This window comes from Halichoerus grypus, chromosome 10 (genome assembly GCF_964656455.1).
Source record: "Halichoerus grypus chromosome 10, mHalGry1.hap1.1, whole genome shotgun sequence".
NCBI lineage: Eukaryota > Metazoa > Chordata > Mammalia > Carnivora > Phocidae > Halichoerus > Halichoerus grypus.
In genome coordinates this window covers 79,994,246-80,011,359 of record NC_135721.1, presented here as the reverse complement: position 1 = coordinate 80,011,359, position 17,114 = coordinate 79,994,246, and the positions used below count along the sequence as shown (strand labels likewise).

The 17,114-nt window shown below is 52.0% G+C and overlaps 1 protein-coding gene across 4 annotated transcripts in view; it reads left to right on the top strand.

Annotated features, from left to right (window-relative positions):
• Positions 1–17,114, top strand: part of SH3RF3 (SH3 domain containing ring finger 3) — a 379,200-nt gene that overhangs the window by 194,598 nt on the left and 167,488 nt on the right. For all 4 annotated transcript variants that reach the window (XM_078056676.1, XM_036110329.2, XM_078056678.1 and 1 more), the window contains exon 2: positions 10,612–10,887. In XM_078056676.1, coding sequence (XP_077912802.1) covers positions 10,612–10,887 — 276 coding nt within the window. The remainder of the gene's footprint in view (positions 1–10,611; positions 10,888–17,114) is intronic.

Genomic DNA, 17,114 nt, shown 5'->3' with positions numbered 1-17,114 from the left:
AGGCTGGGGTTACGAGCTGGAAGCCGGTCCCCTCTTACAAGCCCCTTGACACTGAGGAACTTCCTTGCCTGTCTTAATTTTCCTCAGTAATAAAATGACAATAGTAATTCCTACTTCACAAGGTTCCTGTGAGCAATAATCGAGTTACCTGGAGTGTTTGGCATGAAGTAGCAGCTAAATAAATGGTCATGTTATTTTTAGAAGGCCATGTAAGTGGTGAGTTGGTGCTCAGGCTTGGAAGTCAGACCCCCTGGGCTCCGACCCTGGTCTGCTGTTTCCTCCCACATCTGGGTCCTTGGGCAAGTTCCTGAACTTCATCGTGCCTGTTTCCATCTGTAGAGTGTCAGTGATCTAAGATCAACCCATGGGTGGCTGTGAGGAGTCCACGGGTCACACAGGGTGAGTGCAGGAAGCAGCATACGGCGCATCCCAAGAGCTGAGGGGAAAGTGGCCAGTGCTTATGATGAAGGGGTGGCAGGAACCGCGGGAGTTCGGATGAAGAGCATCCCTTTGGAAGCAAGGTGGGAAGGACTCCCAGGACCCTAAGCAGTGCCCAGAGACACGGGGAAGGAGAGGAGGTCACAGCTGAGGACAACACGCTAGACCTTTGGTATTTCTTTCACCCAGCGTATGATGGAGCCAATGTGTGCAGATGCCAGGCGGGGCAATGTCCTCGCCTCATCCATCTGATGCTACTTCCAGTCTACGCTTAGGGGTCATTACTGGTGCCTTTTCTAGCACCAGCATCCAGGATCCTGGAACATTTGTTTGCCTCAGCAAGCAGTCTACGATGATCATTTTTATAGCACCTTCTTCATTAAGAGACAGAAAGCTTGTTACATGCCATCAATTTTATTCTCTTGACATTACTAGAAAATTTGGAAGGACAGATTTGATTATCTCCAGCGTATGGGAGAACGGAGGCCCTGCGTATGGAGGTGATTTGTCACACGGCACCCTGCAAGGCCACCCCCACACCAGGGCTGTCTCCACTTCCCCAACTGCGGCTTTGACAGTGGAAGTGGCATGCTGTTCTGAAGTGGAGCGCACACTCCACCCACACAGAGGGGCCCAGCAGCCACCACCCCTCCTTTACCCAGGAACGAGTGGGAACTGTGCAAGCCTCAGACCTTGGTCCGTTGCTAGCTTTGACGTTCCATTCCAGGAGTCGGCAGACTTTTTTCTGTGAAGTGCCAGATAGCGAATGCTTTTGGCTTTGTGGCCCATATGGACTGTTGCAAGTACTCAGCTCGGCTGTTGTAAATGGACGGGTGTGGCTGCGTCCCCATAAAGCTTGATTTACAAAGACAGCAGGCAGGATGGATTTGTCCCCAGGCCCATGGTTTAACAGCTCCTGATCTATGCTAATATTAGATGTTCACCTTCTCTTTCTCCTCTCTGACTTCAGAACAATAGACCTGCGTGTGTGGTGGACGGATTAGGTTTGAGGAACAGTTTGAGTGTGTGTATGTATGGATGTGCTTGTGTGCATCTACACGTGCTATTCAAACACGCCTCTTTCTGCACAGGGTATTAAAGGTGGGTCTCAGGAGACTGAACTAGGTGTTTTGGTCTCTGAATAATACTTACTAACACCCTAGTTATAAGACTGCCAAGCCTAGGGTTAAAACTTTTCCAGGCAATTCTAATACTCTCATGTTTTCATAATTGTCAGAACAGAATTACTTCTGATTTCCTTTATGAGCCAGACGTCATAGGGCATCCTTCACAGTCTGGGTAGGTCATGGACTGAAGCACAAATGGGCCTTCACAGCTCCCAGAGTGGCAGGATCTGTGGAGCCCGGTGAGGTCACAGGGGCAGATGGGGGGGAGAGCCTGGCTCGCAGGCAGCAGGGGCTGTGAGCGGGCGGGGGAGGAGGTCCACGGAGAGCTGGCTGGTGCCGGACAGAACACAGGTTGTGCGTGTACAACAGGGTGTCTCGCAGCGGTTGAGAACCTGGTTTTGTTACCCTTTGAACCTTTGCAAGCTCTTGGGTGGAAACATGTTATGAAAATGAAGGAGAGCAGAACTGACGTGGCGGCTTTGGAGGTAGGGGAGTGGGGCACACACTCTCTCCTGGAGGGTCATGCTAGGTGCCGGGCTGGAGCAGTTTGGAAACCAACAGGGTGCGGTAAAGCCCGGCCGCTCCCATGTGGGGCCTCACTCTGCTCTTCAGCGGGCGGGCCGTTTGCGCAGTCAGATTCCGCCTCTCCTAGCCAAGAGGGAGGGCAGGCTGTTGCCTCCGCCCAGGCATATCTGTCTTGATTTCAGGGAAGGGAGGCCACACCCGTTATTGGTGGTCAGCCTCCTTTGCAGCCCCTGGGAGTCTTCTTGTGTGGCTGTGTGCTCTGCCTGCTGGCACCCACAGCCCTGGACCAGGGCACTTACGGAATTCTGGTCAGGGGCCTCGACCTTCGGCTCCCTTTGCTGTCCCTTTCATAGAACCTTCTGGTTTTCATTCCTGACCTTGGCTGTCGAGCTGCTCCCTTCCCTTCTCTCAGGAGGAGAGTGAGAAGGTAGGCCCGGGCCCCGTGTAGTGACTGACGGCTCAGTCACTGTGTGTCCAGGGCCCTCTGAGGGGCACAGTGAGGAAGGCTGAAACACATGGTAAAGTGTAGTGCTCCCTCACCCCTGCCATGGCATGCGTAGATAATCGGGAGTTGGACAACGCAAGCATTTCTGAGAAGCTTCTCCCAGGCCATCTTTGTCTTTGCAACCCAGAATAGAGAGATTGCTGGTGAAACAGAATGTGGTGAAGCCGTTGTTTGACCAGAATGGGACACACTGTAGTGTTCCTGTGGAAACTCTGTAAAACCAGCTGACTCTGAAAAAGCTGGTGCAGAGAAATGCAGTTGTGTGTGGTGAGAAGCTGCTCAGACTTTGAAGGCTGCACAGGTGTGCGGGGCAGAAGGGGCACGTACAAGTATGCATGCTCCCCTCCCCCAGCCTGTGCTCATGGCGGGGTGAGAAGCTGGCACCCCAAGAGTCAGTCCAGCTGGCCTCAGCAGTGGTCTTGTGCCGGGGGTCAGCAGAGGCGGACTTTGTTTTGGTGACTGTGAGGCTTCCCTTTATTCCTCTTCATGTGGGTAGTAAAAAGCGAGCTCCTAGCCCTGGTGGGAAGGAGCCCGCGTGTTCCCTGAGGACGGGGAGGAGGATGTTAGAGATCTGATCGTCACACTCGAGAGCTCTCTACTGTATGTCTGCGACCCTTATCAGTGTGAGTGCTGAGCCGGGGCCCAGCCTGTGGGCATGTCCATGTGTGCACGCACGCATGTGTGTGTGCCTGTGTGTGCATGTGTACTTTCCCCAGAATCATCTTCACTCTCAATATTTCCATTAATGTTGGCTATAAATCTCCCCACATAGAAAAAAAAAAACCCTCCTAACTGAGCTATGTCCTTGTTAGGAGCAACTTTTTCTGAGACTCGGCTTCCAGAAGACCTTAATTTTGGATCTCACCTTCTCTCTGCTGGACTTTGTTTGATCCTGGTATCTCTCCTCTTTCCAGGGTCACATATGCAAGTGGCTTAGAAAGTGGCTTCGCACCCTCAGAAGGGTGACTGAAGTTTTTTAAAGCATAAATTCTTTGAAGAGGAGCATGTTGTTTTGAAAAAGTTTTATTCCTTATGCCATGATGATTTTATTACAAAGTTGTGTCGGCTAATTTGAGAAGAAGTTCAAAGAGCCACAGGCCTTCTATGGTGTAAGCACGCTATTGCTTTATATAGCACCGTTCATCTGGAGGAACCCAAGGGGCTTCACACCTTCCACATACAGATGACTCCATCCAGCCCAAAGTCACCAGATGTCTCTAAGGCAGAACATGGGTTTCCTTAAATCTCACTTCTCCTAACAGCTCAGACGGAGAAGTTAAGCCCTCCCACCTTCTGGCAAATTACCACTAACATCAGCGAACTGACTGCCAAAGTGCATAGAACTGTAGGCAAAGCTGAGAAGAGAGCCTTTGACAAGATCCAGGAAAAGTAAAAGAAAAAGAAAGAAAAAAAAGAAAAAGGTACAATTTCTTTTTAATCCTCACAAATCTTGGTGAAACATGAAACTCGTGCTCAACACGGAGGCTAACGGCCACTCTTGGCTGTAGACAGCTTACGTCTGCATCACATGGTGAGGGCCTAGTGTTGTCCTCACCCCACCTGAGCTGGGGGACAAAATGTGCATTTCTCTTTTGTTGCCCTGGTTGGTGACCCTCTGAACAAAGGGATGTGTCTTACTCCCCTGTAGCCTACTGCAGGGTCTGGCATGTCGTGCTGTTCCATAAATTCTTGGAAGCACATGTATGCAAATACCAGAAAGAAAAAAAAAATCATTAGAACAGAAGAGTGAAAGGAACAAAAGCCCAGCACCCAATGCAAAGCTTTTAATGAGAAAAATGGAAGAAAGGGCTTGAAGAGGGGGAGAACTAAAACCTGGGAACGTCCTGGTTGATGTGTGATGTAGTGACATCTCTATCACAGATTTGATACATAAACTAGAGGGAGGGGACTCTGTTTCAGTACTTCATTTAATGCATGAAATCATTGCTTTTCAAGTAATTCTAAACCTGAGAGGGTTCGTGTTCATGGTACTGTCCTAACGGGGAATACATGAATGGTAACCTCCACAGTGGTGTGGGGTCAACGCTTTGCCTTGAAAACTGCTTACGAGCTGGAGAGATGGTAAGTCACACCCCAGAGCCTCTGGGTTACTCAGGGTCCAGCTGAGCTCTGGTGAGAAGATCCCCAAGCACAGCGGCCCGAGTAAGGTGAAGTGTCCTTTCCTCACATAACAGTCCAGGGATCTGTTCTACACGGCCATCCAAGGAGCGGGTTCCTCTCTCTTTTGCTCGGAGGGGGATCTGGAGTGGAAGAAGCTGGCTCACCTCCACCGCCTCTGCCATCCAGGCCGTGGAAGGGAGAATCAGGCATTAGGATTTCCTTACAAAGGTCATTATGAAACAGGGTCCAGAATTGCACGAGCCACTCTCACGTGTACTAGATGACTAAGTTACAACACATGGCCATGGCTACCTGCAAGCGAGGCTGGGAAATGAAGTCTAGCTGGGTAACCTTGACCCCCAGTTGAAACTTGGAATATTCTCACTGGCAAGAAGCAGGAGCAAGTGGATATTGGGAGACAGTTAGCTATCTCTGCCACTTTTGTGGGCCCTGCAGGCTTGGCATGTTTGTGGTGAGGGCGCCTCCCTTCTGTGGCCCGCTCACCATCCCTGAAACGTGCCAGGATGTGTTTCCCCAGTGACCGTCAGCTCTGCTATGTCTGTGGGAGGCAGACCCACGTCTGTGTCCAACTCTGTCCGGCACTGGGTCTGTGTCCAACTCTGTGTTTGCTCAGCCTGGTTCCTCCAGTTGTCATGCCCTCCTCCTCGAGTAATCATTGGGATTTTCCCCATTTATCCAGGCCCAGTGACTCTTAGCAATGGGACTTTGGGCTGCGAGGACCCTGAACCTCACATCCTGGGAAAAAAATGTGCAGGGGAAACTTTTAGCCCAGGCCCAATCCTGCAGGGTTGGTTTGACTGGTCCATATGTTCATTCATTCAATAGCTATTTTGAGCACGTGATCTATGTCGGGCCAGGGGTCGGGGATGCAACATTGAACAAAAAATGGGCACGTTATCTGTCCTCCTGGGGCTGATGGGCCAGGGGGGCCCTCCACTGGTAACACGCAGTTAGAAGCTGTGCTCACTACAGGTGTTGCCTGGGAAGCTCTGAGTAAGGGAGACGGGTTGAGTCCTTAGAGTCTAAAACATGGGCGAGTTCTTTGTCCACACTGTTACCGGAGCTTGCTGGGGGATGTGAAGGAGTGACACCTGGCCCTGCCACGCTGCCCTCCCCCACACGCTCCAGGCCCCACGCCCAGGGAAGCCAGCGCGACTTAGAGCCTTGTCAGCAGCGTGCTGTAATGAAGGCACATTTGTCAAACCCCGCTGCCGCGGTGATCTCCGTAAAAGATGGAGATGGTGCTGCTGTGCATGCGTGAGCACCCACGTCTCCACGGGGTAGGACATTAAGCCCACAGTAAGATTTGTGTGCTACATCCGAGTAATGAGCCATGAAATTGACATTATAAGTTTTAATTATTATTAATGCCTTGCAGGGGTGGCTGGTGTTAATTATCCTGTAGGCGTCCCAGATGTATTTCCCTTTTCCTTTTATTTCTTTTCCTTAATGTCTTGAGCCCATAGAATGCCGGCTCACTGGCAATGTTTGAATGGGATTCCTCCAGAGGGGAGCACACACAGCTGAGGGGTTATAAGGAGCAGTCTGCGGGCAGAGAGGTAATGGCTGCCCGGAAACCCGCTCAGTTTCCTTGGGCTGGGAGGGTCCTCGCGGGTGCTGCCTCCAGGCCCTGTCATGGACTAATTAAGTTAATCTTAGAAAGGGCTTTAAAGATGACAGGCGCCTCGGAGGTCTGAGAGTCCCCATTTCAGAGCCTTTCCTCACAGCGAGAACCAGGTTCCGGCTGCTCTGCCCCCCTAAAGAAACCGCCTCTTGGCGTTGTCCCTGACTTTTATCATTGCCCTCAGAAGTATGTCCTGCATCTCAGTTTTGCTCCCTCAGGTGCTGATCTTGGCAGTGTGGGGAGGGAATTCTCAGGTGGGCTGGGCTGCCTCCCTCTCCCCCTTCCCTTCTCCATGGCTCCCTCTCTCCGCTCGCCCTGTCCTTGCCCACCCACAGGCACAGACCAGAGCATGGCTGCCTGACCAGACCATGGCTGGGCCAGCAGGGCTGTGCTGTGTGCTCTGAGCCCTGTGATCTGACCTCAGGGTCATGAGATGGCTGGCCCTGACTGGGCGGCCGTGCGTGCAAGCCACTCCTGCCCTGCTTCTGCTGCTTCAGACGCCCCTGGCCCCTCTCCTTCCCTGGTCTACCCACTAGCACAACTGCTCTTCTGCTCCTGCGTGTGGAGCTGGGATCAGCACCCTTACCCTGGATCTCTGTGAGGCATGCTGCTTTACAAGGGGTGTCATGTCAAATCTGTCATTTCTGACTTTCCTCACCTCCAGCCCCACCCAGGCTCTATCTCAGGAATAAACTGAACCCAGCTGAATGAACAAACATGCATAGGACACCTACCATGTGCCAGACACTCCTGTCCTGGGGCTTGGTTTAATAGGGACTAGTGCGGTAGGGGTGTGATGGAGTAGAAGCTCCCAGGACATAGGAGAACACAGGCTGCTGCTGCCAGGTTTGGGAGGAAGAGAGAGGGGCCAAGATGGTAGGCAAGCCCCAGAGGTTCCAGAAGCAGGAGCTCTTTGTGAGCAAGGATGCTGCCCCTGTGGCTGGCACAGGCTGTGGAGAAGAATGTCGGGAGCGGTGGCTGGAAGCTGAGCTGAGGCCATGTGGGGGAGTCTGAATGCCATGCTGAGGAGCTTGGTGCCCCTCTCTGAGGGTAGTAGGTAGCCACTGAAAGCTCCTGAGTCCCAGGGGGTAGGATCAGCTCTGTGTTCAGGCATCCAGCCTCACAGTGGGCTGATTGGGCCTGAGGGCTCACTGGTGGAGGTTTGCAGTGGTGTAGGTGGAAGAGAGGAAGGGCCTGGCCATGGGGGGTGGAAGCAGGCCTGGTGTTTCCCTGAGGGCTCGCTTACCAGTAGGGGCAGTAGGACTTGAGGATGAGTGCTAAGGTGGAGGGAGAGGGTGGGCATACGGGCCACCAAGGGTACATGCTTGGTGGTGGGCAGGCGTTCCCTGGCCAGGGTGAGGAATGCAGTGTTGGAGGCTCTCGGGACAGCCATGGGACGTCAGATCAAGAAGTTGAGCAAGCGATTAGATTGGAACGAAGTCCACCACTTGGAAGGGATGTTGGAAGCAGAGAGAGAGAGGCAGGCAGAGTTTGGGCCGTGGAAGGTGGTGGGCTGTATAGGAGGCCTGGGGCCACGGTGCCCAGATGGGCGGGGCCAGGCCCATCCTGGAGAGTCAGTGAAAGACCAGGTCCCCTGAACTTCTGCAGTACGTGCCTCACAGGAACTGGGAGGACACACTACTCAAGAGCACCAGCCCCGGAGCCAGGCCTCCCGCACGGGAAGGGCCTCAGTTTCTTGTCACTATACCCAGGCCCTTCGCTGCACCCGGGCAGGTGGGGGCCGGGATTGCACAGCATGCATAGGAGTGTGCTGGCGAGTGGCGTCTGTGTCAACTGAGCCGGCAGAGCTGGTGGGGGCAGGCCAGAGTGGGAATGCTAGTGGCTCTGCTACACAGGGAGAATGGGGACGTGCGAATGTTCAAGCATGCAAGCGCACAGAGGGGTGCAGAGCCCGTCGAAGCAAAGGTGCAAATCTGGCCTTTCTTGCTCTCCTTTGTTATGAAGAGTAGCAAATTTACCAGCAACCTCAAGTGTCTGTGGGTCTCCAAACATTGCCCTTGATCACTCCCCACTTGGTCTGGGGGTGAAAGGAAATGGGGCCGGTGGCAAAGCAAAGGTTCCTGTCGTGCACCGAGCGGAAGCCCATTTTCAAGTTGACGGCGGGTTCTCTCCTTACTGTCCCTCTCACGCCTCTTATCTTGATGGGTGTCTCAGCCTCTCCTGTACTCGGTAGTGACAAGAGTCCCATCACGGAAGTCAGTGTTATATTTAACTTCTAAAGTTGTGATAGACTAAGTTCAAATAGAACAAGAAAGCTACCCTGTCTTATTGTAAATTTAACCTCACAGGCTGGGGCAGAGTTTCTCAGCGTCGGCACTATTAATGTTCTGGGCGGGGCAGTCCTTTGCTGTGGGGGCTGCCCCGTGCATTGCCGGACGATTAGCAGCATCCCTGGCCTCTACACATTAGAGGCCAATAACATCCCACCTCCCAGCTGTGACAAGCAAAAATGTCTTCACACATGGCCAGATGTTCCCTGGGGGACAAAACTGTCCCTCCCTGAGAACCCCTGTGCCAGGGGCTGACTGGCCTTTGTGTGTCCGAGGTCCTTCGGGTGATTCACAGCCAACAGCCCCTTCCATTCTTTTCTGATCACAGTCCTTGTTCTGCAAATCACCGCTTTGCCTCAGCCGTCTGAAATCAGGGCCTGTTACAGGCTATTGTGCTTATCGTACAAAGCTAGCCAGGATGAGTATTATTGGAAGCAAATTGATTTTTTTTTCCTCATTGAGTTCTGCAACGAAAAATCCTCTGGTGTTACTATTTAATTGGTTAGTGGTAGCTGTTTGTCAATTTGCCAGCAGGTTCTCTCTTAACTGCTGTCATTTGACATTGCTGAGACATAAATGCAGAGTGATTGAGTTGCCAACATGTTATTAAGTCCCCTACAAAGAGCTTTTCGATGTACTACTGCTGCAGGCTTTTGTGGTTCTATTGATTGATTCGAATACTAAAGAAATCCTTGGCATGGACAGCCCTGGTAAGAAAATGCAGCTTCTGTCAGGGAAATTGTTGGGTATTGCCACAGGGACAGTGGTGGGTTTTCCTTTGGTTTTCCTCTGGCAGAGACTTGGCCTCTGACAGAGCTTACTCAGTTGATGGTTATTGGCCACCCATACGGAAGAGGAATAGAAACCCAGGTGGCCACTGGTCTTTATGAGACAGGTCCAGTTAAGTTGCGGAGCCCGAGAAGTGGATGGTGACGTCAAGTTTCAGGGTGGTTCAACAGACTCCTTATTGCAGAAGAGCAGAAGATTGCCACAAATTCTGTTTTGGTTTCAGAACCAGTCATTCACCATTAGAGACCAAAGATGGCAGATCACTTTTAGAAAGGTTGGCTAATCTTTGACAGGATGACAAGAACATCCCATGACATTGAGAGGATACTATTTTATGGTCTTGAAATTGTGCTTCTGGACCAGACTGCCATATGCATCAAAAAGCTATTTGTCATTGGTATGTGTATGGTGGGGGGTGTGTTGTGACAGGCAGGGACCACTTGTTAGAACTCCTAGTGCATTGGGGACCAATGTCCCAGGGGTGGCCTCCACCTTCCATGGCCACACTCTCCCTCTGGGCTGGATGTCACAGGTGTATGCTCTTGGCTTTAAGGCTGTGAGTGGGAAGGTCCTACAGTAGGTGTGGGTCTGTCCCCTTGACCTGAGAAGCCCCTTGACATGTGTTCTGAGTCGCTGTGAAGGTTCGGAGATGAAGTCAGGAAAATGTTATTGGACAATAATTGTTGGAAGTCTGGCAGCTAGAAATAGCACACAGTGGAAGACAATTTAGCACAGAGCAGTGGATGAGAGTATCAGAGCCAGCCCACCTGGGTAGGGATTCCGCTATCCTTACGGGGGTGGGGCTTTGGGCCACTTACTTTCTCTTTCTCCGTGCCTCAGTTCCTCACCTGTAAATGATAGTAATTGAGCTTTTGTTCCAGAGTCCTTTTCAGCAGAGTGAGTTGGTTCCTGTGGACAGTCCAGGACCATGCTTGGCCCCCCTCTCACACGCACAATTTGAGGGGGGACTGCCATTATGGGGACCGTTTTGTCTCAGCAGGGCCATGGGCTTGAGTATCCCCATATAGGGTGTCTGTTCTTTTGAAGTACTTACCACTCTGGAACATTCTGTACGTGCCCACACAGCACAGGAGCCCCCCATCCCAGACAGATCTAACAGGGCAGCAGGAAGGCCACGCTGAGTAACCAGATACTATGTTTTGCTTTCAGACTCTTTCCCAGCTTCCCTATGGGAAGGCACTCTACAGTTACGAGGGGAAAGAACCCGGCGACCTCAAGTTCAGCAAGGGCGACATCATCATCCTGCGGCGCAGAGTGGACGAGCACTGGTACCATGGGGAGCTGCACGGGGCGCACGGCTTCCTGCCCGCCAGCTACATCCAGTGCGTCCGGCCCTTGCCGCAGACCCCGCCCCAGGGCAAAGCACTTTATGATTTCGAGATGAAGGACAGAGACCAGGACAAGGACTGTCTGACCTTCACCAAGGTAAGGGGGGGCCCCTGTGAACATTGTCACCCACCCTCCGTTTGAATCCTGGCTCCTTCCCGAGTGCCCAAACTCCTCCCCGTTGTGCCTCAGTAAGTGGGGAGAGCAGTTATTCCTACTTCCTGAGTTTTTGTTGAATGGAAGGAGATGGCACACAGCCTGACACAGCTCCACCCGAGAGCTGACAGGGCACTCTCTGGGTAACAGGTGCAGGACCCTCTGTCACCTAGGTGAGTCATGGTGTCTCGCCGTAGCAACTCAGGTGCAGAGGAGTGAAGTCTCTCCAGGATTGACAGGCCCTGGGAGAGGGGGATCATCAGAGGAGGCTGCTGCAGAGACCCCTTCAGCTCACAGGGAAGGGGCGGTAGGGCCCAGAAGCCAGCGTGCTGCAGCCCTGTGCTCTGGAGCACCAGAGGGCACAGACACGTGTGCTTAGGGCCAGGTCAGTCTTGCAGAGAGGGACCCGGGCTGGTGACAGACTAAATAGCATTTGCCGGCAGAATTGTCCTAGCAGAGCCCAGTGAGATGCGGAGGGGCCTGGTTTCTGGCCATCCCGGGCCTCCTTGATTGTCAAGTGTGGAGAGGACTGAGGTGATGATGGCCCTGTACACCCTGATGGTCCCTTACTAACTACAACCGACGGGCTCCATTCTTATCCGTGGGCGTCCCTCCTTCCTTGCTTCCACTGACCGACTTCTGGTGCTGGGCAGGGTCGGGGCCCTGGAACACTTACCTCTGCCCAGTTCAGTAACAGCAGTGGCCCTTGATAGCTTTACCAACCCCATCACTCTTTATCTCAACTGTCTTCCTGATGTTGGAGCCCAAGCTCCAAGAGGCACAGTCACTTACCTGAGGCTGGTGGCTTGGGCCTCTCCTTCCGCCTTCCATCTTCTGTTTCCTATCTGTCCTGCTCCCCCCTCCGCACCCCCTGCCTCATGTGGGCGCTGTTGTAAATAACGGTTGTAAATAACAGAGCTAGAACTCTGAATCTCTGACTTCAAGCCCACGTCCTTCCCACTTCTGAGAGGCCATTGTTAGTCTCCCTCTGCCCCATCTGCTCAGTGCAGAACTTGGCTGTGCTACTCAGCTTTCTGGAGGGCCGCTGGAGTACCGTGCACACCATTTTTGAGCAAAATTGGCATGTCCTGCACATGGCTGCTATTTGTGTCTTGTTCCATTGTTCAGACTGACAGTGAATAATCTATTTTTCATTCACGGATTCAACTCTTTCTTCCTTCCTTTCATCAAGGTGTTCTGATGCTAATTCCGATTGTCATCTGGCTGATGCAGTTTCCCAGGAAGCTGCAGCCAAACCTGTCCCCCCTTACCCTCCCCCTCTGCCTCTTCCTCTCTGGTTCTCTCAGTCTGTGGCCTGGAGTGACGGGCTGCCTGGAGTACGATGTCAGACAGAGCCCCCACTTTGCTCACTTCTCTGCCCAATGGACTCTGGAGAGCCTCCTCTGAGAGAAGAACGCCCTGGGGGCCTGTGACGCTCTGTGCTGTCACTTGTCACCAAGAGCAGGGACCCCTCTCGATCTCTCAGGTTCTGGTTGGGCTCTTGCTAAGGAGACAGACTCTATTATGGCTCCAGGCTTCTCTGAGCTCAGCCAGCTCCAGGAACAGACACAGCTGTCCTCACAGAATTGTGTTGGAGGAGGCTCTTCGAGCCAGGAGAGCTCAGTTTGCACTGACCACTGCAGAGCGCTGGAGCCCCCAGCTTCCCCTGGCATGAGCAAAGGCCTGCCTTTCCCATCACCATCATAACCTGCTGTGTTCTACAAGCCTCTGCCTGGGGCACTCAACTCCGGGGTGAAGCCCAGAGCGCATCGGACAAGAGGATAGAGAGGCATTTGTCCACTTACCAACAAGATGTACTAGCCTCCAACTCTGCTGGGCACCGTGCTACACCCAGGGGCCACAGACAGACCTGCTGCCCTCCGGAGCCTCAAGTCTGGTGGGAGAGACAGGCAGTAGCAAGTCAAGAAATAAGTGTTCCAGAGTCAGCCTCAGAGAACAACCCTGGTCACCCGGGAGCTGGAGTAGGCATTTAGTAAGGGCTCCAAAATATTCAATGATAGCCCTTCGTGTTTGGCATTTCAAAAGAAGCAGTAAAGTAGTCCTCATGGGGAAAATTAGAACTCAGGCTTTCTTGGACTCATTCTGTGGTTGGCATTGTTCTTACTTGGAATTAGGTTGGGGGTACAATGATGGCGTCTGGGGTGTGAGCGGGCGTCACTGTTGAGGTGTCTGTGGTCATGAGGGCTTCTGGGGAGATGGCATGTGAGTTAAGATTGAGGGGCAAAGGCACCAGGCACAAGAGGGTCTCAGGGGGTGGTCTCTGGCTACAGAATGTGGCTGTTCCCACAGGAAGCCAGGTAGGAAGTGTGTATCTCAGGGTGTTTTTCAAGGACTTTTTTTTTTTTCTTGAATCCTATGGATTAATGTGGAGAGTTAGAGACCCCTGCACATGATTCCCACCGAAAATTGTGCTGTGACATCCATCCCCTGCCATGTTCACATAACCTTTTTAGGAGCACCTACTTTTGCCCGTCTGCTTGGGTTAGGGCACAGGCACCCCTACCAAGCCCCTGTTCTCTCTGCAGCTCTTACCTCTAAACCTCTTCAAACAAAGCCTCTGAAGGACAGGGGTGAGGAATCATGCCTCTCTCCTGCTCCGTTCATATTTCCTCTTGCCTACACTGCTTACCTGACATTTCCCTTCCATGTGCATCTGACCAGCTCATTTGTTCCCATGCCGGGGATGCTGGTTCCCTCTGACAACCTCCGTTTATATCACACCTCAAGTGGCTCTGGGCTTGGCATCACTCCTTCAGACCGGCTTGATTTTGCCTGCCTGGAATGCTTTGTTGTTTGCATGTGTTCTACTCTGGAGTCAGCAAGGGAAGAGGGGTCTCTAAAATCCATGGATGATGCTCACTTACCTTTCAAAAGCATCATGGTGATGGGATTGATCGGATTTAAAAAGGCAGGAAGCAGGTGGATCAAAGCAAGATTTTTTACCTTCAGCATTGGCTTTTGAACAGTCCTGTTAAAATTGCATTAATCAGAGCCATTCTAAAACCAAAGTCCTTGCTTCATTTAAGAAGAGAATGAATAATTACTTTTGGTAAAGCAGCTATAAAAAGCATATTTTATAGCTTCATAGTCATCCCACTCCAAAAAGCGGGGCACGTGCAAATGCCAAGACTAAAGGAAAGAAGTGCCCTGAGCTCTCGGCTTGCTGAGCTCTCACAAGCTCTCCCATGGGGCATTGATGCCTGCCGCCCTCCACATGCACAGAGAGGGAATGGGTTTGCTGGGAAGGCGCCCTTGTGTAGGGACTTCGCAGTTAGGGATCCCACAGGTGACCTCGGGGAAACATTTCACCTTGCCGGGCCCCCTAATCTTCAGGATCAGGACACAGATCCTACAGGGGGTGCCAGGGGCCAAATGATGCAAGTATAGAGCTAAGCTTTGGGCTTGGCAGACGAGAGGGGACTTTGAGTTCCAGTCTTTTTGTGGCAGCTTACTCCATGCTACCTTATTGTCACTCAACTACAAAATTCAACAAATATTCATTGAGCCCTGACTATGTACATTCCAGTTAATGAGAACATCTTCATCGCCCTGCCAGGGAGCTGTGCTGAATGTCAAGGGCCTGGGGCTGCCCTTTAGTGAATTGACTCCGTAATGCTCAGGAATCCTGAGAGGCCATGAGATTTTCTCAGGTGGCACCTGGTTGACCGGTCACCAGGTCACTTTTGCACCGGCTAGCAGCGGGAGCCTGAGGCTTACCGTCTTGGACTGATCCCCATCGTGCTTGCCACATGAGGCTGCAGGACAGTGGACATAGGGAGAGCTCCCTTACACCCTTCACCTCACACTCTCCCTTCCCCGGCCCTCCCCCCGGGGCCTGAGGGCTGCTCTGAGTTGGCAAAGACCTGTGTAAAGCACCACCACACTGTCCCGGCCTAGCCCTAATTTTCTGCTGTTGGGGTCACCACAAGACCCTTCCATGTGATCTTATTATGCTGATTAATGTTTAATCATTGTCTCCCAAAAGTGTAGGACTTCTCTCCTATGTGAATTACTCCAGCATTAATCCCAAACTGTGTTCTGATCCAGGGGACAGGCTTAGATAAAAATCAAGTATGGACAGTTTAGGCTCTAGAGTCGGTAAACAGATACAAATCATGACACTTTTTTATTATTAAATGGTCACTTTGGGACATGTATTTGGTCTTTGAGTCTCCTTTTTTTAACTGTACAATGGAGTTGATAATAGGATTCAGTGAGCAAAGGCATTTAGAGAACCAAGCTCAGAATAGGTATTCAATAAATATTTGCTTTCTGTCCTCTGCTTTCTTCCTGCTTCAGGAAAAGATGAAGTTCAGTCAGATACTTATCACTTTTTATGTTAGTCCAAAATGCTCACAGGAAAACAAACACCCTTCCTAAGTTACATACTACTTGGAGAGATGAGAATTTGGCTAGTTAGCTAGACCCTTATATTTCTGGTGGCTAAATCCCTCAGGGTATTGCCCAGGGGTTATGAAATCTCAGCCTCTGTGTCAAGACTGTTGTCCCCATCGCTGGGCACCCAGGCCTGCTGTGTCATCTCTGCTTCTTTCTGAGGGGCACTGGGAATGCTTTTAGGACTGGAAAGACTCAGGAAGCAAAGCGGGATGAGCCTCAGTGCAGTGCTCCACTCAGGCTACCTTCAGAAGTTACCAGAGAATTTCAGTCGCCTTTGTGGCTCCTGGCTCCTGGTTCCCTCCTTCCAGCCACCTCTGAGTCCTGCTCGGCCTGGGTGGAGGAGGCACCTGGCTAAGGTGACCAACCCCAAGCATGAGCACAGAGGAGGTGACACGGAGCACAGTGACAGCCTGGGGGCTGCTGAGGAGTGTCCTTGTCCACCTGCGCCCACGTCCCTCCCAGGCTCAGTTCCAGGCCTGCCCCCGGCTCATTCCACTCGTGGCTACACTGGCCTCCAGGCCCCTGTCCCTCCATCCTGTTGGCTCCCCGAGGGCCTCTTCAGCTCTCCCCACAGCCTGAGTGCCCTCCCCACCTGTCTGCACATCCCTCAGAGTGGCCCCTGACCCCTGAGTGATGGAGCCTCCCCACCCAGCACTTCACACCCCCATTTTTTCCTCCTGAGAAGGTAGTATGTATATTTACGTGACAGTCGTCTGTCTCATGGCTGGAGTGCTGGCTTCCTGAGTGTGGCTATTCTGCATTTACCAACTGCCTATCCCCATCTTGGGACAGTGAAGGGCACACAGGACTTTGAATACATATTTGTCAGTGAGGCTGGGTGCAGGCACTCTGCCTTGGCCTGGGCAAGAGGTCAGCTGCATTTGCTATGGGAAGTGTAAGTTTATGTTTGTCCAGCCTCCTTGTCCATTCATTCATTCATCAGATGTTTATCAATGCTGGACTGTGTTCCAGGTGGGTCAGTGGGTGGGAAGAGTCCCACCTTCCAAGTGCTCACAGCCCACAGTGGGCACACGAGGAGAGGGAGCATCACAGCACCTGAGCCTCTGTCCTACTGGAGAATGCATATTGTGTGCCTGTGGTTTGTGTGTACCTGTGGTGTGTGTGCCCATGGTGTATGTGTGGTGTGGTATGTGTATGGTATGGTGTGTTCAAGTGTGGTGTGTGTATGGTGTGTATGTGTGCATGTGGTATGTGTGTGAGTAGTATGTGTGAGTGTGGTGTGTGTATGCTTGTAGTATTGTGAGTGTGGTGTGTGTGGTGTGTGTGTATGGTGTGTGTGTGCATGTGGTGTGTGTGTGAGTGTGGTGTGTGTATGAGTGTGGTGTGTGTATGCACGTGGTATATATGAGTGTGGTGTGTGTGTGTCTGTGGTGTGTGTGTGAGTGTGGTGTGTGTGCCCGTGGTGTATGTGTGGTGTGGTATGTGTGTGGTATGGTATGTTCAAGTGTGGTGTGTGTATGGTATGTATGTGTGCATGTGGTATGTGTGTGAGTAGTATGTGTGAGTGTGGTGTGTGTATGCTTGTAGTATTGTGAGTGTGGTGTGTGTGGTGTGTGTGTATGGTGTGTGTGTGCATGTGGTGTGTGTGTGAGTGTGGTGTGTGTATGCATGTGGTATATATGAGTGTGGTGTGTATGTGTCTGTGGTGTGTGTGTGAGTGTGGTGTGTGTGCCCGTGGTGTATGTGTGGTGTGGTATGTGTGTGGTATGGTATGTTCAAGTGTGGTGTGT